The sequence below is a fragment of the Crotalus tigris genome, unplaced genomic scaffold, assembly GCF_016545835.1.
Source record: "Crotalus tigris isolate CLP2741 ecotype Arizona unplaced genomic scaffold, ASM1654583v1 scf7180000024358.1859470, whole genome shotgun sequence".
NCBI lineage: Eukaryota > Metazoa > Chordata > Lepidosauria > Squamata > Viperidae > Crotalus > Crotalus tigris.
Window position 1 is genome coordinate 1,765,726 of NW_024100527.1, and position 21,562 is coordinate 1,787,287.

The following is a 21,562-nucleotide window of genomic DNA, read 5'->3' on the forward strand; positions in this document are numbered from 1 at the left end:
ATGTCTTAGGAAACCCAATATCCTAGTACTTAGATCAGTGTTTCTCAACCTTGGCAATTTTAAGGCATGTGGACTTCAACTCCCAGAATTCCACAGCCAGCAATGCTGGCTGTGGAATTCTGGGAGTTGAAGTCCACATGCCTTAAAATTGCCAAGGTTGAGAAACACTGACTTAGATGATAATGTAAGAATGTTGTGTATTTCCCCCCCCACACACACACACACACTTTTTTTCATTACAAGTTTGTTTGGAATGTAGGCCTTGTCAGATCCAAGGCTGCAAAAATCCAGATGAACCCTAAATGGTAGCATTCTGTCCTTGAGCTGGTACTTGCATGCAACATTATCTATTATATATGCCATGCAAATGATCCAACATATTTCTTAAATTTTCTTTCTCTTTAATTTCCACTTATATGCCCATGAATTGATTACTTAGTGCTTGACATCTCTCATTCATAAAGCTTGAACTTGTACAATTGAAAAGATACAGTAGTTTTAGATGCTGAGGATAGTGTTATCTCTAAAACGGCATGAGCTGCAAAGAATTATATAAACTTACAATCCTGTAAGGTAAGATAGTATTAACCTTATTTGCTGTCTATTTAAGCCTGTATGAGGCTAGAAACTGGTAAAATCATTCCAACTCCAGGCTGACTGATTTTAAGAAGGTGGAGGAGGAGGAGGAGGAGGAGGAGGAGGAGGAGGAGGAGGAGGAGGAGGAGGAGGAGGAGAAGAAGAAGAAGAAGAAGAAGAAGAAGAAGAAGAAGAAGAAGAAGAAGAAGAAGAAGAAGAAGAAGAAGAAGAAGAAGAAGAAGAAGACTGATTCTTATACCTATTACTTTATTATATGTAACAGATAAAATAGAAGTACATGCTAAAAAAACATGTTTGATTCATTTCAATAAAGTTATGTCAGTTTAAACATATGAGCCCTGGGTGGTGAGTTTGTCCCAGAATGTGTTTAGGGAAGATTGTATGAAATTACATAAATATTTTGCCTAATGGGAATAACAAACACATGCTTTGAAAGCTAAATCCAGAAATTCCATTGCTCTTAGAGTGGTTTGGTATTTGGTATTTACATGTGAAAATGTCAAAAGAATGATAGATGTTCTTGAGCGCTAGTAATCTTGAGACAAATGGAAAATCTCTATGGCAGCCCTCTTATTTTCCCCTTTTCTGTATATGAGTAGAAAAAATTGAATTTTCTGTTGAGAATTTTGACATAATAGTATAGTTTTGCAGTAATGTTATGAAACAGTACCATTCTAAAATATATTGAAGTCTTCCTTCCTAAAAGTTATATTTCAAAAGCCAGGTATTTGCAGCTGTTCTTGGCAAAACAACATTGTTTTCTTCTTCCTCATCTCGGTGCAGTCTTTGCCAGCAGCTTTAGTGTACATGGATAAATTAACTATATTCTGTTGACACTCAGTTCCATTAGGAATAGGAGCGTACCAAACTCCATGTCAGATAATCAAAAATGAAGACACTTTACACGTCAAGTCATCCTGGATTATGTGGCTTGCTTATTTGTCCTCCTTTATTGTCTTATATCTTGTGGTGGTAGAAAGAAATTAGCATGAAGTTCAGCACAAAGTAGCGTGAAGTAAAATAGCTGAGGGAATGCGAATTGCAGTACTTACGTACAGTATACAAATCTAAAATAGAATATTAATGTACTTAAATGGATTCTGAGGAATTCTGGGAGTTGAAGTCCACAAGTCATAAAGAGCCAAACTTTGAAGACCCCTGGTTTAACTGCTATAGACCTCAGGTTCTTTCTTAAACCTTCAAGGAAGCCATGCAATTTCTTCAAGACATTGATGTATTACCAGAATTTTTGTTATATTCTGTTATTCTCTTTAGTGAGAGAGGAACACGTTATATCAATCATAAAGAGTTACATTCACTTCTAATCTCAATTTAAGTTGCTGATACTTACATTTAAAACATGTCTGTTTCAACTGAGTAACATTATTCAGTTAACATTTGCCCATTCCTTTTTGAGTGTATATTGGTGGCTCGCCTAATAGCCACAATGCCTTTTGACCATAATTTCGGGATCAATTACAGTCATAAGTCAAGGACTACTTGTATCTTAAAGAGAAATATAAATTAAAAGTATTTTTGATTAAAGTCCAAAATAAAGTCCTTATGTTAAAATTATAACCGTTAGGGTCACATGACAAAAAGATCCTATTAAAGTCAGTCATCTCAAGATTATTTGTTTGATTAATTAGGTTTGCTTAATAAATGTATAAAGCTACCCAACATATAATTTATTACCCTAGGTGGTATATATTAGTTTTAAAAAATTCAAACAAAACAAAAATAATATAAACTACAAATGAACACAGCATAACTGAAGCTGGGAATAGCAAACATTTTCCCAACAGGACAGGCTCAGTTACCATCCTGGTCCAATGCATGTGAAAAAAGCCAAGTCTGCATATTTCCATTAAAGGCTAATAGTATCTGGAAAGTAAGGAAATTACTTTGAAGGAAATATTCAAGGGCCAAAAGGGAATAAAACATTTTTTTAAGTCCTGATGAACAAGATATTATATGGAAGCAGATGAGGCAGAAATACCACACAATCAGATTTGCACATTTTAGGTATTCTAACCTTTTTCTGGTTAGAATATATTTCCTGGTCTGGTCTACCTACTGGGGCTAACATAAGGGTCAGAACTGTGCAAACATTAGGTAATAGTTTGTTCTAAAGGGTTTCGTTAGATGATACAGCCCCACAGAGGTCAGCTGGAACACATTCGCTTATTGGGAAAGGCAAAAATAACCAGAGCTAGGCAGTCCCACAAAAAACCTGCCCTGTGCTACTTAGAACTTTATAGGAGATAACCAGCTTCTTGAACTGAACTTGGAAGCTTGCAAGAGTAGTGGTGATATTCAGACATATTGAGACATGCCCATTATTATCTATGCTGCTTGCTTTCTGAATCAGTTGGTTTCAGGATGGTCTTCAAGGCAGTGGTGGGATTCAAATACCTGAACAACCAGTTCTCTTATTGAATGCAGGCCTGGGCCTCCGAGGCCTAGAACAGACTTCTGGAAGTGGCATCCATGCACTTCCGGAAGGCCGTTCTAGACCTGGGAAGCCTCCTCTCAGCCTCCAAGATCTAGAACAGACTTCCGGAAGTGGCATCCATGCCATTCTAGACATTCAGCCGGTTCTCCGAACTCAGCAAAATTTAGCTACCGGTTCTACTGAACTGGTGCGAACCGGCTGTATCCCACTACTGTTTCAAGGGCAATAATCTCTTGTAGATTACATTGCAGAAATCTAGCCAATTTAGTGATGTCAATGGTGATGAAGGCATGAATGATTATGAACACACTTCCTGATCCAGACACAGATATGTTTGGCAAACAAGATGGAAGTATTTAAAAGTCCTCTTCAAGCTAGATCAAATGAATGCAATTATTTACTAACACCCACTTTCCTTAACATATAAGAAATGGACAATAGCCTGGTTCAGAATGGGACTATAGATGGGAAAATTAATTCATGTATTCAGATCATGCATAAATATCCTCCCTAAGATATTGGTGGTGATAGACTGGTGTTAAATGCACAGAATTACTTAACAAAATAAACTTTGTAAAATAAGGTGATTGGTGGAAAAAATTGAATTCTCCATTCCAAAACTTGATCCAAGTCAATCCATCTCATTCTGGTTGCTTATTGTGCAGATAGGCCAGCATTCTCAAACATACTGAGCTATTCCAAGTTATAAATCTTTTGCTCCAGACAGGCCATTTACCATGGCATACTGCATGGAAGTAAGCCCTGTGAATATAGCCATAAATGTTTGTCTAGGTTGCTCCTAAGATCTGCTTCTATAAAGCAGATTGTTTGCTTTTGAAGAAGTGCTTTTGCATTTTGCAAGAAGAAAAATTATGTCTAGTGAATTTGGTCATTCATTTCTTTGTGGAGTTTAAAATCTGAAGAAAATAACACCCAGTCATTTTAAAGTATGCTTTTCTATTTTCTTTGTGGTGTTGAGATAGTTTCTTCAATAAATATAGAATCTCATTTATTTCAGAAAACAATTTCTCCACTCACGAATCTTGAGTTATTGTTACAAGCTTTGCCTGTAGATTTTTTGAACAACTTAATCTTGACACATCTTAATTTCTCAATCAATGAAGTTTCTATTCTTCCTTTAATGGTTTTCAGTTTTACCTGTATTTTACTCTACTGCTACTGTGATTACACACAAAAAAATTAAAAAATGATCAAGCCGTTAATTTTACTAGCAACATCTATTTATTTTCATGATCATTATAGACTTTAATTATATCAGAGAAATGTGTTAGTGTAGATGCAGATTTAAAAACTGATGGGATACCTGATTAAAATTCTGGTAGTACTCTGTATAAAATGTAAATACAACATAATTTTAGATAAAATCCATTTGCTAACATTTTTCTTCAAAACAGAAATAGAAAAAAGAAAGGTAGTTAGACTTTATGAATATCTGTGCTTCCTAGCTGAAACACACAGAACTCAGAAACATTCAAATACCATTTTAGAGTCAAAACAACACAGGATATTTAGATTATCATGGACTTACAAAAGAGTGTTCTGTACTGACATCACATAAGGTCCAACGGAGAGACTAATCTCACCTCTGTATAAATCTGCATTATGACAACCAGTCAGATTTCCAGGTCATCTAGATAATTTATGACACTTTCCAGATAACAAACCATCTTCTCACCTAAAACATAGTATTTAAGTTTTAGATCACGTCTTAAGATGGCCTGTTCAAGGGAAAAAAAGCATGAAGGGAAGGCAACATAGAAGTATAGCAAAACCTCAATTTAACGGCCCATTTGGCAGGAAGGGGCATTCATTAAATCTCAATTCATGTCACTAATGTAATTTACATCTTTTGTTAAATTACATAATTGACATTTTTATATCATTCATATCCATTTATGTCAATTACATAATAATGCAAATTATACAGAAATGACATGTGTAGACTTTGTCCTTTGTTTTGGGGTGAATTCTATTTGTCCATTGCATGCAGTAGTAAATGGCTGGACAAAGGTCACGACAGACAAGCATACTTTAAAACAATCAGCTTTTACTTTCTGTTGGAGAGGAGGGATTCTCCCCAGGTTGATTCTCCATTAAATCATATTTCTTACAGATTTCAACCTCCAGTCCAAATTTAAGACACGTTTCCTCTCAGTTCCTATTTAGTCTCTGGGGCCTTTAGCTCTTTCCTTACCCTGTGTTTCAAACTGTCTTGTCTCTACCCTGTTCAAGCAGGGCTTATTGGTCTTTCTGAAGATTTTCTTGGCAACAATTCAGCCTCTTTTCTCACTTCCAGCCCAGAGAAGGTCTTAGATCCCTTCTCTTGAAAATTACTTTACCAGTATCATGTGACTTTTCCAGTCTCTATTTTTTCTACATTGGATGTACCTGAGTGAATAGGAAGTCTTGAACTGATCCCTGAGAATTAAGATTTTGTTATACAGTATACCAATGGCAGTAGGTAGGGTCCTTGATACTAGCTCTTCTGAGCTTGGTTGTTTTCTTGCAGATGTTTCTTTACCACACTAGTTAACATTATCAGTGCTAAAGGGGGAGCGAGTATGGACAATGTTACCTAGTGTGGTAATTATTATTATTATTAAGTTCCCCACAGTTGAACCCTGAGCTACAAATATTCTCTTCCATTGGTATAATAGAAGTAGGATTCTGTCTTCCAGACATCTCCAAATGGGATACTGTAGTGAAGTTTGCTAGTTGTTTATATACAGTAGTTTGTCCTTTATTCTTGGTTGGGGTGCAGTTTCTTGCTTCATGAAAAAAAACCCACCTACATATCATTTAAAGGATATAAACAAAGGCTGAAAAGAAAACCAGCAGCCAGAGCACATCATTATCAGCAACCAACTTTCAGATAAACAGAAAAGAGCAGATAAACTATCAGGGAAGAAACAATACCACACCTCAACCATAACTGGCAGGACAAATAATTATATATAAACAGGCCCATATAAATAACCAGCAAACTTCATTCCCCTGAAAACTAATAATGTTACCTAGCATGGTGATTGAACATCTGAAGGAAACAACCAAGCTCAGAGAATACCAAGAACCCCACAGTTCATTCCTGAGGTACATTTATTCTCTATTACTGGTTTCTGTTCAAGGATGGTTATTGGCCCTTTTGGCATAGGTGGAAAGACCTAGTGATAAGATTTTCTCCCTTTAGAATTGTTAGTCACAATATTCATATAATTTGGATGCCATTGTTTACTTTTTCCACATTTGTTTTCCTCAAGCTTTTTCTTTAAGTTGGAAAGGATTACAGCTCCCCAAGTTGCCATATTTAGAGAACAAAAATACACTGTAAGAAGGAAATGTTTATGTTAAAAACAACAACAAAGCCTGGATTTATTTATTTACATATTTTCATGCTCCTCTACTACAGTGAAATTTGAGTGGCTCATTAAATCAGGTATGGTTCCTATCAGAGCTAACTGGGCCTGAAGCAGTATTTCAAAGTCAAAGTACCTGTCATTTAAAGCAATGTTTGTGGTGTGAAATTACACCTCTCTGCCATTTAAATCACTATTTCCTACCTGAAGTCAAAAGTCACTGACATTTAAACCTGTCTTAGCAAAATTCTCTCTCAAGCAAAAGCAAACAAGAAACAAAAAAACTAACTAAAGAAGCAAAGCCAAACAGTGCATCTTGTCTTTTAGCATCTAACGGACAGTGCTGATACGTTTCTAGCCACCCTCTTTCATCTACCAATCAGAAAATTTATTGATTGATTATTTGTTTGTTTCCCCTCTTTATTTTTATAAATAACTCAAGGTGACAAATATATCTAATATTCTTTCCTCCCACAATTTTTCCTATAACGGCTATCCTCTGAGTTGGGTTAGGCTGAGAGAATGATTGGCCAAAAGTCACCCAGTGGGCTTTCATGACCAGAACTCACTGTCTCCTGGTTTCTACCTGCTGCCTTAATCATTAGACCAAACTAGAAGGTTGATCTTATTCTCTCCTTAATGTTGAATATTGCTTTCTCCCACTCCATCTTGAAATGTCCAGGATTGGAAACTTTATGCTATGATACAATGGGATAATTTTTATTCCTAGCCAACAAGCCCCTCAGAATTCAAATCAACTGCATAGCCAACAAAAGACAGCACTGACCCTCAACCAATCCATGCAAGCCCCCCACCACCAGCACTTCACCTCCCAATGAAAACATCTCCATCATAAGACCCATCACAAGATTCTAACTGGTGATCCATCCCTGACCCACCACAAGATCCTCACTTAACAGACCCATACCTGACCTATCACTAGACCCATCACAAGACCTATCACAAGACCCTGACCTGATGTGTCCCTCACCTAATGTGACCTCACCATCAGAAGACCTACTGACCACACGAAGCCCTTATAAACAGAAGAACACTGACACTGACGTTCCCTAAATTCAACTGGTAACAAAATGGAAACAAACCTACAAGCTCAGAGAACGAATCTCCACCTTCAGCAATAATAAATTCTTCTGTCCTTTGAACACAACAAATGCTGTTGGTTATTTGCACCTGACAACAATTAGGTGAAAACACAGATGTATCTGGGGAGAATCTGAATATATAGTGACTCTACCCAAAAACAATGCTTTCTGGCCCATTATATGTACATGATTAAATTTCCAGGGAAGCAGTTACATGATATTTGCATGTAATGTGAACACAAATTCAGCATGCAGTTTTTCATGCAAACATATTAGAAACATTTAAGAAATTGTCCCACACTAAGTAATTTTAGTGTAGGTTCTTTATTACAAGCCATGAAAGTGAAACTGTAGAATATTCTGTTTATATTATTGTTATAGCTTTGGACAGGAGGTGTAACTTTATTTGCAATATGTTTTGGGAGAGATTGACAATAGTATCTAGGAACTTACGACCTTTATGAAAAATTTAAGATTGTTTTTCACACTTCCAATACCAACTTCTTCATTTGGTAGAAATACGTTTAGAGAATTCAGATTGAAATGTAAGGTGTTACAAACCATCTGTTTTCATTTCATTATATTCCTTTCTTCAGAACGGAAACAAATGAAATTGGACGTTTGCTTTAAACTATGGCATTTGTATTTTGTCATGTTTTCCATTTCTTAGGGAAAGTATCAGATAATTTGTTATTTTTACTTATTGTGTCAGAAGGGTATATTGATGAGAAGACAAAGGTCCAATTGTGTTAAAATAAAACATGACATATTGATTAATTCTTTTTTATTCAATATAAAACATAAAAAGCTTTTTGTTTTCCCTGTTTATAGCAGAAAATTAGAGGCTACTGGCAATATTGCATTTCCCAATAAACATTCATTATCAGAAACATCCTCTTTTTTTCACAATCCTCTGATCCTAATCCTCTGATCCTAAGGTTGGTGCTTCCATTGCACAGACAAGACACTGGTTAAAACAAAGACAGCTAAATGCAAAGCATCAGACTTGATAGCTGTTCTCTAGTCTCTTGCCAGGCTTTATATTAGAGCTCTGAATGTATTTAACAGTAAGTCCAAGTGGCTAGAGGGAACACTTTTCTGAGTGGCTGGAGAAACTCAAGGGATAAATAAAGACAAGGATAAAGAGAATGGTACAAAGCTGGCAGTTGTGAGCATTAAAAAAAATAGCTTGGCTTCAGTATGGCTTTATTGGTATTGAGTTATATTTATGGCCAATTTCCTGCTGGTTTTCTTTCTTCCAAGTAAGTCTCTCTGAGACATACTGTACTTCTTAGTAGGTGGTTGTTTTTTTAAGAGTCTAGAGCAGGAGTGCCCAACCTTGCCAACTTCAAGACTTGCGGACTTCAACACCCAGAATTCCCCAGCCAGCCAATTCTGGGAGTTGAAGTCCACAAATCTTAAATTTGCCAAAGTTGGATACCCCTGCTCTAGATTGTGAAGACACCTCCCACCAAATACAGTAGTGCAGTAGTAATTATTTCAGAGAAGGAATAATTGCAGACATCAATATGCACAATTTTATTAAAGAAAATATCAACATTTCAGGAATATTTGTCACCCCACAGACCATCAAGATCAGAGTGGAGAAGGATTCACTTGTAGTATTCTATTGAAATACCATGTTGTCAGCTTAAATTTTTATGTATAAATGCCTTAGATAGATGACAGGTGTCCTACATGTGTTCAAGAAATTACTATTAATTTTTTTTGTCAACAAAAGCAATGTAAGGGGTTTTTTTCATAAATTCCTACAACATAAACAACAATATCCATCTTTTTATAGATGGTTACCATAATTATATAGGTAACTGATCTATTGTCAACATGTACGATTAATTTCTTTGTTTCAGCAAAAGCAGAATTAATTCCTTCTAAAATAAGAATGGATATTTGTGGTGATTTGGTAATGAGGGAACATCTTTACCGAGGACAGATTTGATAAAATCCTCATCATGTCAGTGGAAATGAAATTGAACAAAAAAAAATGATGTATTTCTTGGTAATGTGTAAATGCTTTGGGTAGAGTTTTCTGTAATGAGAAACTTGCTGATACATGGACTTGTCTAGCTCTGTTAATGCTGTGCACAAACAGCACAGCATTTCCTTTCTCGGTCATCTTTTTTTTTTTCCTTCTCTAGGAAATGCTTAATGGTTACTTTTATTTGAAGTCTAACCTGCTACTGAGAATGTGGTGCATTGGATTTTAAATAATAATCTGTGTTTATCGGTGACAGTTACAGTATATTCTCCTATATTTACATGAATTATTTGACAATGTGTCAGTGAGTCAATGAAAGCTTCTTGTTCCAGGTGATGGAAATGCGTGTTCTTCTTTTAAACATTTAAACAAATGAGATGTAGTGATTAAGGTGCTAGATCAGGGGTCTTCAAACTTGGCCCTTTTATGACTTGCGGACTTCAACTCCCAGAATTCCTCAGCCAGGCACGCTGGCTGAGGAATTCTGAGAGTTGAAATCCGCAAGTCATAAAAGGGCCAAGTTTGAAGACCCGTGCACTAGATCAAGAGTGGGAAACCTGACTTCTTGTCATGACTTAGGCACAGAATCAGGCTGGGTAACCTTTGGCCAGTCACTCTCCCTCAGCCCTAGAAAGAAAGCAAGGACACACCATTTCCAATGATGTTGCCTAGTACTCTAGAAAGAATACAGAGAAGAGCAACGAAGATGATTAGGTGCCTGGAGGCTAAAACATATAAGGAACGGTTGCTGGAATTGGGTATGTCTAGTTTAATGAAGACAAGGACGAGGGGTGACATGACAGCTGTGTTCCAATATCTCAGGGGCTGCCACATAAAAGAGGGAGTCAAGCTATTTTCCAAAGCACCTGAAGGCAGGACAAGAAGCAATGGATGGAAACTAACCAAAGAGAGAAGCAACCTAGAACTAAGGAGAAATTTCCTGACAGTTAGAACAATTAATCAGTAGAACAATCTGCTCCAGAAGCTGTGAATGCTCCAACACTGGAAGTTTTTAAGAAGAGACAGGTATAATGGTATAGGATTTCCTGCCTGGATAGAGGGTTGGACTAGATGACCTCCAAGGTCTCTTCCAACTTTATTATTATTATTATTATTATTATTATTATTATTATTATTATTATTATTATTATTATTATTATTATAGATAGATTTGTTTAGGTAAGAGTCAGGTCTGATTTGAAAGAGGAAGAAAGAAAAACAAGAGTTCACCCACATCAGTGGGGTTTTTTTTCTTCAAGCAAGATATGTAAAATACATTTCAAATAAAGTTGAGATTAAAGATTTTTATAGAAGGATATCTTCCATATTACAGGAAGCAAAAATTCTATTACATTATGTACTGCATGATTCACCTATAGAATATACATGATAATAGTCTAGATATGAATATAAAAAAAATAAAAGATTGCCTTAAAAACAAGCAGTATTTCTTAATGCAGTAATTAGCACATCAGTCATGAATAGAATTAGCAATTAGGATTCTCTGAGGTCTGGGCAAAAATCAGTTTCAGGCATTCCATATGTGTGACTGTGTTTAGAACAACCAAGGAATAATTGGGAAAAAAATCTATTAACAAGGCTACTAGTTCTCATGGAGAAAATTCTATTTGCACTGGAGGTCTACTCCAAATTTATGTTAATAGCATAGTTGGCAATAGTAAGGGATCATGCATAGCCTTTATGTTTTTGCTGGCTTCATTATACCCCCAGTACATATAAGTACAACATCAACTAGAATAAAATGGGATTTAGCTAGCTAGAATTAATTTATGCTGGTCTGTATTATTACACTGGTTTCTATTTATTTCAGAATTTAAATGCAAAGGAATCAGGAGGTTCAGTTAACCAAGTCCTGAAGCCAAATTCTCATTCTAAACATTTATCCTCAATTTATATACCACTATCATACTATAGCAGTAGTAATCCCCAAATTCCAGAAATAAAAAAATAAACTTATGCTTGCTTAAAAAAACAGTTTTTGCTGCCAGATCTTATTTCTACAGTTTATGAAGCTTTTATTTTTCATGCTGACCCTTGCAGGTCAAATGCACCAGAATCTAAGTCAAAATTGTTAGACATTTTTGTCAGTTTATCAATGTCTTTGTTCATGTAACAAATAATAATGTCTTTAAGGAAGTATAAGCAATTTCTCAGTGAAGTCTTCTTTGTATTGTTTCTTCTACAGAATCCAGTCAGGTTCCTATCTCAGCACTGGTTGGTTCACCTTAATTCTAGCGATGGATGCCTGCTACAGAATACATGTCTACGGAATGATAAATGACACATACTGCAAGTAAGATCACAGCACATTATTTTGATCCGCCCACAGATCTAATGCCCTGTCAAAGTTTCACAATTCATTTTAATATCATAAACCCAACAAATGCATTAGGCAGCTGCTGCCTAGCAAAACTATATTGACATGGCATTTTATTGACAGTATATTTAGTCCCCGTATGATATGCGGTATTGATTAAATAAAAGTATTTTATAAAAATGTAATGACCAATGTTACAAAGGCCTTTTAACATCAAAGAACTTTCTGCCAAGTTGGACTGAACTAGGGAAATAGGAAAGTATAATTGTGTTCCACAATTTTTGTGCAGTTAGGAATGTTCAGGTTAGAAAGCACAAATTTGTTCTTGAGCAGATTTTGAGCAAACTTTGCAAATTCCCATCTTTCACGGTGCCATCACTTGAATAAAGAGCCTGGTGCACAATTATTTCCTACCAGATTAGAAGCCTATGATACAAACCATGTAGACATTAGGAAATTCTGTTATAACAGTAAAGAGCGCAAGTTCAGAGTTGGCTACAAAAATCGGTGCTTTGTGGTGATAAAGTGAGATCCAATTTAAGGAAAGTCCAAAAGGGAAAAATATTGTGTGTGCTGTTTATCCTTCTTTGCAAAGTCTCCTTATGTTCCAGGAATTAAGAACTCAGCCCTAATTAGGAATTTGGCCCCTTCTCTCCCTTCCGTGCCAATTACAAGCCTCAAAAAAGAGCAACACAGTTTCCTGTCATTTTGAAGAATGAAGCTTATAAAAGCGGTTTTGTGATCTCCCCAAAGGCTGAACATTTTTAAAATAATAAACACACACAGAGAGACACACAAACAACCCTTCCTAATATGCAGGAACAAAAAGTATAAACTCACTTATAAGCCTGTTGTAGCCTATGAACAAAATGTTATATTTTTTTCATAATTCCCTATTGAAGCCAACATTGCTTTCCTTTACTAATTACTTTTTGAGCCTAAAAGTATTATGATCATTGGCTTAGTTATATGGATTTTTTGAGACTATATTCCAGGGGTGTCAAACTCGCAACGTCACATGACGTGTCACGACGCATCGCAACTTTTTTTTTTCCATTGCCGGCAATGGGGTGGGCGCGGTTTCGACATGATGCATCCGACCCACAGGCTGGCAGTTTGACATCCATGCTATATTCTATTACATTTAGATTTTATCTATAAACATAAAATCTAAATGTAATAGATGTACAGGTAGTCCTCGACATACAACAGTTCATTTAGTGACTGTTCAAAGTTACAACAGCCCTAAAAAAAGTGACTTACGACCATTTTTCACACTTATGACCATTGCAGGTTCCCCACGATCACATGATCAAATTTGGATGCTTGGCAACTGATTCATACTTATGATGATTGCAGTGCCTGGGGTCATGTGATCACCTTTTGTGACCTTCTGACAAGCAAAGTTGATGAGAAAGCGAGATTTTCTTAACAACCAGGTTACTAATGTAATACCTGCGGTGTTTCAATTAACGACTGTGGCAAGAAAGGTTGTAAAATGGGGAAAAATTCACTTAACAAATGTCTCACTTAGCAACAGAAATTTTAGGCTCCATTGTGGTCGTACGTTGAGGACGACTTAAACACACACACACACACACACACACACACACACACACACACAAAAGCACACACAGACCTGAATATTCCAAATATATAAAAACTCTTATTGTTTATTGCCATGTTTCATAGACAGACAGACATACAGACAACTATAGATATAGATATAAAATCATTTTGTCGAAGCTGCTTTTAGAAGCCTTTTTTCAAGTATTTGTAAGGAGAATATTCATTTCTTTTAATGGATAAATTTTGTTTCTAGTTTACCTGTATGTCCCAAATATATAAAAACTCTATTTGTTGTGGCCTTGTTTCAGAAAGGTATACTGCATCATCACATCATAATATTAGAGGGAATAATAACATTAAATTTGTTGAGCTTGATCAAATTAAGATGTTGTGGATATTTTTTTTCTGTAAATCTAGTGCTGACACTTCATCTATTGTTCTAATGTTATAAGTAGTCGTTGACTTATGACCGCCTTGGAAAGGGTGCTTTTATGGCCCATAAAGCACTTGAAATGTCATACTGTCCCTTCCTTGTGGACACAAAAACACATTTCAGTTGCTTGGCAATCTGTTAGCATTTGCTACTGGTTGCTAAGTATCCCACGGTCATATGATTGCTATTTGCAATCTTCTCTGTTGACTTCCCCAGAAAGTCAACAGGGAAGCTGGCAGAGTCGGTCATAAGCAGATGGGATAGACAGGAACTGCCCACCCAGCCACACATGGGAGCCCTTGACTGCCTCCAAGGGGTACCAGGACAAATGAAGCTGCTGTACCTTGCACTGATTCAGCCTGCTGCCACCGAGCCATACACAAGAGCCCTCAGCCAGCTCCAGGACTCAACAGTGCACCATGTACCTTTCCATTCATCTGCAACTTTTGACAGATGCACTCAGCCCATGTCAGACACAACCCTACTACACGGGCCATCTTGTGGCATTCTGCCAGTGGGCACTATTCTCACAACTCTTTAGGCTCTGTTTTAAGGAGGCTTTAAGGATCATGGTAATAGCATCCATTTGCAGAATAGTTCAAAAGGTGGGGAGCATGCCAACAATGTGGGTGAGCAAGGATTGCAGACATTGAGCAAAACAGTCACATGACATCTTGCGTAATGGCTGCTTCTCTTAACAGCTGAGATTTCAGACCTAATTGCGGTCATAAGTCAAGGACTGCCCGTATAATAATTGTAGAATATTATAACTGTGGTATAATATTTGAAAGGTATTAAGGATGATACTGTTCTCAAGAACAGTAACAAAATGTAGTTATTTCCCACAAAGGTTTTCTGGATCTTCTACCATATTTGATAGCAGTTGTGAGGGTGTGCAAAATGTTAATCAGCACATTTCTAGCTTCTGTTTCATGAGGCAACTGGACTTTCTTTTTTCTCTTTGAAGACGTTTTGCTTCTCATCCAAGAATTTTCTTCAGCTCTGACTGGATGGTGGGGAATGGAAGGATTTATACTCTTTGTAGACAGCTAGTCATTTGTATTCTTTTAGACCAGACATGTCAAACGCAAGGCCCGGGGGCCGGATGCGGCCCGCGAAGTAGTTTCATGTGGCCTGCGAAGCCATCCTGGAAACAGTGAGGGAATGGCCCCCGCTGCCTTGGCCCTGGCCCAGGCCAGCCGGGAGCCAATGTACAATTTTATGGTGGCCATCTATGCTGAAACACATTCAGTCTTAGCTCCACAAGGCCATCTGGAAACAGCGAGAAACCAGCCCCTGCCACATTGGCCCCGCCCCCTGGGTGCATGCTGGGGAGGTGTCACCCTTTGTGAGGAATGAAGAAATGGACCATGCCTTGGCGCTTGCCCTGGTCCCACCCTCTTCTGCCAGAGACCTCAGATCTGTCCCACTCCTGCCCAGGCCCCCACAGGCACCCTTGACGCGAACGATGTAGAGCTGGCCATGCCCACCCAGTAGGCCACACCCACCCAGTAGGACGCACCCACCCTGGCCACACCCACTGGGCCCCGGAGGGCAACCGCAATGCTGATGCGGCCCTCAATGAAATTGAGTTTGACACCCCTTGTTTAGACAGTCGTTGATGCCACCTGGAGGCTTATCTGTGTCATCAGGGTCATCTGTGTGGTGCAAATGGGTGTGGAGCCTTCTAGGAACTGTTGAAAGAACTGGGTTGTAAACTGGAGATAGATGATGTCATATCCCTCCCCCTCTGTTGTGAGAGGGCTGTTCAATTTTGACATAGATGGCCTCTTTGACCCCTCTTTCAAACCAGTGGTCCTCTCTGCCCAAAATGGAGACTTTGCTGTTTTCAAAAGAATGGCCTTTTTCTTTTAAATGCAGATGGACTGCTGAATCTTGTCCTGATGAGTTTGTTCTCCTAAATTGTGCCATACGTTTATGAAGTGGTTGTTTTGTTTTGTTGGGATTTTGTTGGTGGGTCAAAGACACCATTGTGATTTGCACTACTCAGGTGACCCTGACAACACAGATAATAAGCCTTCAGGTGGCATCAATAACTCTCTAAAAGAATGCAAATGACCAGCTGTCTGCAAGGAGTGTAAATCCTTCCATTCCCCACCATCCAGTCAGAACTGGAGAAGCTTCTTGGAAGAGAAGCAAAACGTCTTCAAAGAGAAAAAAGAAAGTCCAGTTGCCTCATGAAAAAGCACCTTTGGAACAACCATGACCTGGATGACTGAGAATCTCCATAGACATTTCTAGCTTCTGATTTAGGCACTTCTACACTGTCACTGCTTCTATCCTCCAGTCCCATGAGAGCATTTTGAAGATAATAAATGATAGTTTTCTCTTCTGCCAACTTCTCAATGCTGGGGGGGGGAGGGCTATCAGTTCTTCAGTTGCTGGAGATCTCAAAGAACCAAGCCTTCCCTCACTTCCATTCCTTAGAAAAAGAGCTGGGAAGTTCATTGGGACAGAGTTGGTAAAAGTGTGGAAACCGACCATCCATAATGTCTCATAGTCCTTCAAAGAAAAGACTAACTTTATTGTGGTTTCAAATACACTGCAGCTAAGCCAGAATATATATCAATTGGACTTGTGTTTTTTTTTAAAACATAGCCTTTTTGAGAATACCTTTTTGATAAAAGACCCAAAGCTGTTTTCACACCGGCCTTGAATCAGGCTGTAAGAAAAGTATTACTGGCATTGGCGTTTTCTGTAGTGCAGTTGCAGAGTCAGAATCTTGTCTCTTTGCTGTGTCACACTACAAGGTGTAATTCAGCTAGAATCTGTGGATTAGCAGCCATACTGCATGATAAAATAGAAACCACCATAACTCACCACCATCCTTACCATAGGCCATAGAACTTTACCTATTACAGTCGCAAGTGTGAAAAACGATCATACCTCATTTTTTTTCAGTGCCATTGTTGCTTCAAGCAGTTACTAGATAAATGCTTGTAAATCAAGGTCTACCTATTTGTCTTTTTAATAGATAAAGCAGGCTTCCTTAACCTGGGGGCTTCCCATTTGTTCTGACCTGTTATTTCCAGAATTCTAAGTCACCCAGGCCATTCTTTTCTGGACTTTTGAAGGGTGTTACCCCAAATATCTGAGTGTTACAGGCAAGAAAAAGCTATTTGTATGCTTATAGATCAGGGGTCTTCAAATTTGGCCCTTTTATGACTTGTGGACCTCAACTCCCAGAATTCCTCCGCCAGCTTGCCTGGCTGAGGAATTCTGGGAATTGAAGTCCACAAGTCATAAAAGGGCCAAGTTTGAAGAGCCCTGTTATAAATAGATAGATGTGTGTATATAGCATATTTATTGATCAAATGCCTATCCAAGTGATTCTGGGCGGTTTACAAATCCAAACCACAAGGCCTTATAAAAGAGACATAATTAGAGTGAGGAACAGAATAAAATTAGAGTTTAAAAGGAGAGTTATAAGGCAGAATGAACACCCTCACATTACCAACCACCACCACCCTAGGTTGGGTGCCATTCTTGAATCTCCAAGCCAATTGACAGAAACAATGCCAGAAGGCCAAAAGACCATGGATCAATCTCACCTCTGAGGACAAAATATTCCATAGGATGGGGGCAGCAGCAGAGAAGGGTGTCTCTATTGTTATGGCATGAGGGGAAAATGAGTATTTCATGGATGTCTGTGTTTTGGCTTTGTTCTAGGTCAGAAGGCTTTAGGAAAGTCCCGTATCACTACTATGAACCTGGGAGGAGTGAATGCGATGAGTACGTCCTTCATGAAAATGCACCCTATGGAGGCCACAGGTTCATCACAGAAAAGAAAGTATTTGCTGAATGGGCTAAGAAACATACAATAACATTTACACACCCTAATTGGACCTTGTCTTGATGCTGGTTGTCACAGACTTCCACAACATAGGCTCTGGATTTAAATGACAATCCTCCTTAGGTGATAATGCAGAAAGTGATGGTTCTGCTGTGTGCTGTTTGTGTGTCTGTGTGTGCTCAGCTATGGAAGATTCTTACTCGGTCTCATTTTAACTGGATTTTTTTTTAGAAGTTTGACATGGCAACATTTGCTAGAGCAGGGTTCTTCAAACTTGGCCCTTTTATGACTTGTGGACTTCAACTCCCAGAATTCCTCAACCAGGCATGCTGGCTGAGGAATTCTGGGAGTTGAAGTCCACAAGTCATAAAAGGGCCAAGTTTGAAGACCCCTGTGCTAGAAGATGAAGTTCTGCTAGGAGGGGAAAACACTGCTCTGGGTTTTGTGGATAATGTCTCTAGTACTTGAATTTAAATGATAAATGCTACTATTAAAGCAACCCATCGTTTGGGGCAGTAACAGCCAGACAAATCAGTCTTGTAACTATACAGTTTGCATGGCTGAAGATTTATTGCAAATGAGCCACTTAGAGATGTGCTAAGAAGATCCTGATTGCTCTTGATTTCTAGAAGAGGACTGAGTAAGTCTGAAGCTCAGAGACAATCCGTATGGCAGAATGCCTCCATAACCTCCAGGTGTTCTGTCATGGTCTCAATTTTCTCAGCATCTATTTATTTAAGTTATATCGCTTTTTTGGAGCACAACTAAGAGTGGTGTCTAAGTCCAGGTAATATAGTTTTGGGCAATGACATTTCTTGTGATCTTGAGCAGTTCTCAGTTCTCAAACACCTACCTCACAAGGTGTTGTGAAGAGAAATCAAGGCTACTACAGTACAATGATTTTTTTTAATCAATCAATATGCTTATTTATATTTTTATATAAGTTCATGGATTCTTGACACATATTCCTCCTTATCTCCTATTTAAGAATACTAAACCCATGTGTATGAAATGATTTCTTTGAAACTCTACAGCGACATTCCAACTCCAAAAGCTCAGTGTGGATTAATTTCTTCAAAAGATTCTTTTTCACATACATTTTTTTTCCTTTTGATGGTAAGAGAGCCTGGAATGCTTAATAGCTGCCCATGTGTAATTGAAGTGCTGCACGCCTTGTTTTATCCATGCCGTAGAGACCATGCAAAGCATTCGATCATTTAAATTCCATTTTACTTAGAAAGATTTATTACAGAGATATGAGATCTAAAAAGAAGGAAAGAAAGCAGTGACAGACATTATACCAAAATTTCATTCTATTTTTAAGTTGAGGAATCATTTCAATTTATATCAGAAGTGTGTGTGTGTGTGTGTGTGTGTGTGTGTGTAAAACCGTCTAAATAACTTTAAGTTCCATATCACTTCAAAAAGTTCCTTAAAAATCTGCAAAATACTTGGATATCCTTCCTGCAATACTGTAATCATACTGCTAAAACTTGAAAAAAAAAGATTTATTGATCTTTTTTTTTTGTATAAAATGCCCAAGAGGCTAAGTATTGAATTCATCCCACATTTTGTATTGCTTTGCTGAATCATGAAAAGGCAATAGCAAAGTCATATTTTTTTACATATTAAAACGTTTGTATAAGGACTGATTTTTGTATTGTATATTTGTATATGAAGGTCTATAAGTCCTATATAGTCGCGTTACCACTGTTACTAAGTGCCATGCTGCTACATATTGTGTGGTTGTGTACTTTGAGCCAAGAATAGCTACCTTCTGCTTCAGTATCCAAAGGTAAATTGTTCACTCTCATTCTGGGAAATTTTGGTAACATCTAATAAGTTACCACAAATCTCTGTTTTATTTAGAAGCTTGTCACTACCTCTAAGAAAACACAAAGTTGTGTCAGATGGTTCAGCAGTCGAGGTTACAACAGAATGTGTGTATGGAAAATATCATTTACCATCAGTATATTCCAGGGCTCTGCATTTTTACTATTCTTCTGTTGATTCCAGTTTTTTCCCCATGACTATATTATTACTTCTGACTTGTTTGAATTGCCTTCATATGCTAATGTATATATCTTTTTTGAAAGTCTAATATTTTTCTTCTTTATAGAACTTCATATGCATTGTACTTGGTAGGAATAGCATGATATGAATGCTATTGAGTTATTAAAGTGGGATTTAGGAATTTATGACTCTATGTACAATACCCACATATATCCATTTTATACTAACTCTATAATATAGTTTCCTTCCAGAAAATTCTCCTAGATTCAACAGTGTCAAGAACACTTGATTCCTAGACATCCTTGGTATTTCTTGGAATTACATGATCAAATTAAATCACTGAGGAGTCTGTAGGGCAGGGGTCCCCAAGCCGTTAGGTGCAGCTCACTACCGGGCCATGGCCTGCTGGCCACTGGGCCATGAGTGGCTGGCCAGTGCACTCGCATGTGTGCACGGACTACCCCCCACTCATGTGAGTGTTGCCCGGAGCTTCACACAGACACTAGAGGCCCTGTTTGTATCGTGTGGGCACTAGCATCGTCCCAAGCATCATGTGGACACTAACATCCTGTTTGTGGTGTACGCTTGCTCACGGCCCTGTTTGCGGTGCTCGTATGCTCCCGGTCCCATTTTTAAATGCATGCATAAAGGTCCCTGTCCCTCCCTTTCCCTCAGAAAGTTGGGGACCTCTGCTGTAGGGTATATATTCAAGAGAAGAACCAACCAAAGTGGGAGCTGAAAGTTTTAATACTAAATCAAGAGTATGGTCATTGGCATATCTAAAAGAATGAAAGAGAGAAGAAACTTGGTTGTCGTTTAACTGTTCCCTTGATTGTGTTGTACAGGTTTCTTTGATCTTAATAGTTTCCGGGTTTGCCATTTGGGATAAATCAGAAGTTGGCGATTTGAATTTGCTGCCCTTGAGCTAATTCCAAACTTTTCTCTGAGCAATCAATTCTTTGGCTTTGTAAAAAGAATAGTTTGTCATTCCTTAGAGGTGAAGAGGAAAAAAAAAGCAGGAGAAGGTAAGACCAAAAAGAAATAAAATAAAATAACGGGGCATAGCAAAGAAAAAGAAAGTAGCATCCATGCCATATTTGGCCCTGGGTCCATAATCCATCATCCTTTGCTTTTTCCATTGCTAGCTCACATTATCTATGATGGAATAAAACCTTCAATAAAAATGTACCCACAACATACGAATTGATTTTCCACATAAACACTACACTAAGAATTGAGTGATATGCCCTGCAGTGTTTTGGATTCAATTAGAGGTAGTCTTCGGCTTATAACCATTTGTTTAGTGACCAACAGCACTGAAGAAAGTGACTTAGGACTGGTTTTCAGCTTACAATCATTGCAGCATTCCCATGGTCACATGATCAAAATTTGGACGCTTGGCAACTGGCATGTATTTGTGACAGTTGCACTGTCCTGGGGTCATGTGATCACCGTTGGTAACCTTCCCAGCTGGCTTCTGACAAGCAAAGTCAATGGGAAAAGCCATATTCACTTAACAACCATATAATTTACTTAGCAGCCTAAAAAGTTAAAAAATGGGGCACAACTCACTAAACAACTGTCTTGCTTAGCAATAGACATTTTGGTCTCCATTGTAGTTGCAAGTCAAGGACTACCTGTATACAGTATTTGAGTAATATTTGCATTAATAGCCACATACCATTCAATTCACCTTTTGTCTTAGCACCCTCTGTACTATGGTACAATCATTTTATTGGATAAAATATTTTTTCCTTAAAATTTAAGGAAAAAACTTAAGCATCTTAAACAATTATATGCCAGCATAACTGAAGGACCCATTAATGAGAACATTTTCTTATGTTGGTTTTCTAGATTTTCACATCTT

At 37.8% G+C, this 21,562-nt stretch overlaps 1 protein-coding gene across 4 annotated transcripts in view; it reads left to right on the top strand.

Annotated features, from left to right (window-relative positions):
- The window catches only part of ST6GALNAC3 (ST6 N-acetylgalactosaminide alpha-2,6-sialyltransferase 3), a 317,603-nt gene extending 296,521 nt beyond the window's left edge, over positions 1-21,082 (top strand). For all 4 annotated transcript variants that reach the window (XM_039327182.1, XM_039327186.1, XM_039327187.1 and 1 more), the window contains exons 4-5: positions 11,735-11,842; positions 17,559-21,082. In XM_039327182.1, the coding sequence (XP_039183116.1) occupies positions 11,735-11,842; positions 17,559-17,745 (295 nt within the window). In that variant the 3' untranslated portion in view covers positions 17,746-21,082. The remainder of the gene's footprint in view (positions 1-11,734; positions 11,843-17,558) is intronic.
- Positions 21,083-21,562: the final 480 nt, after the last annotated feature.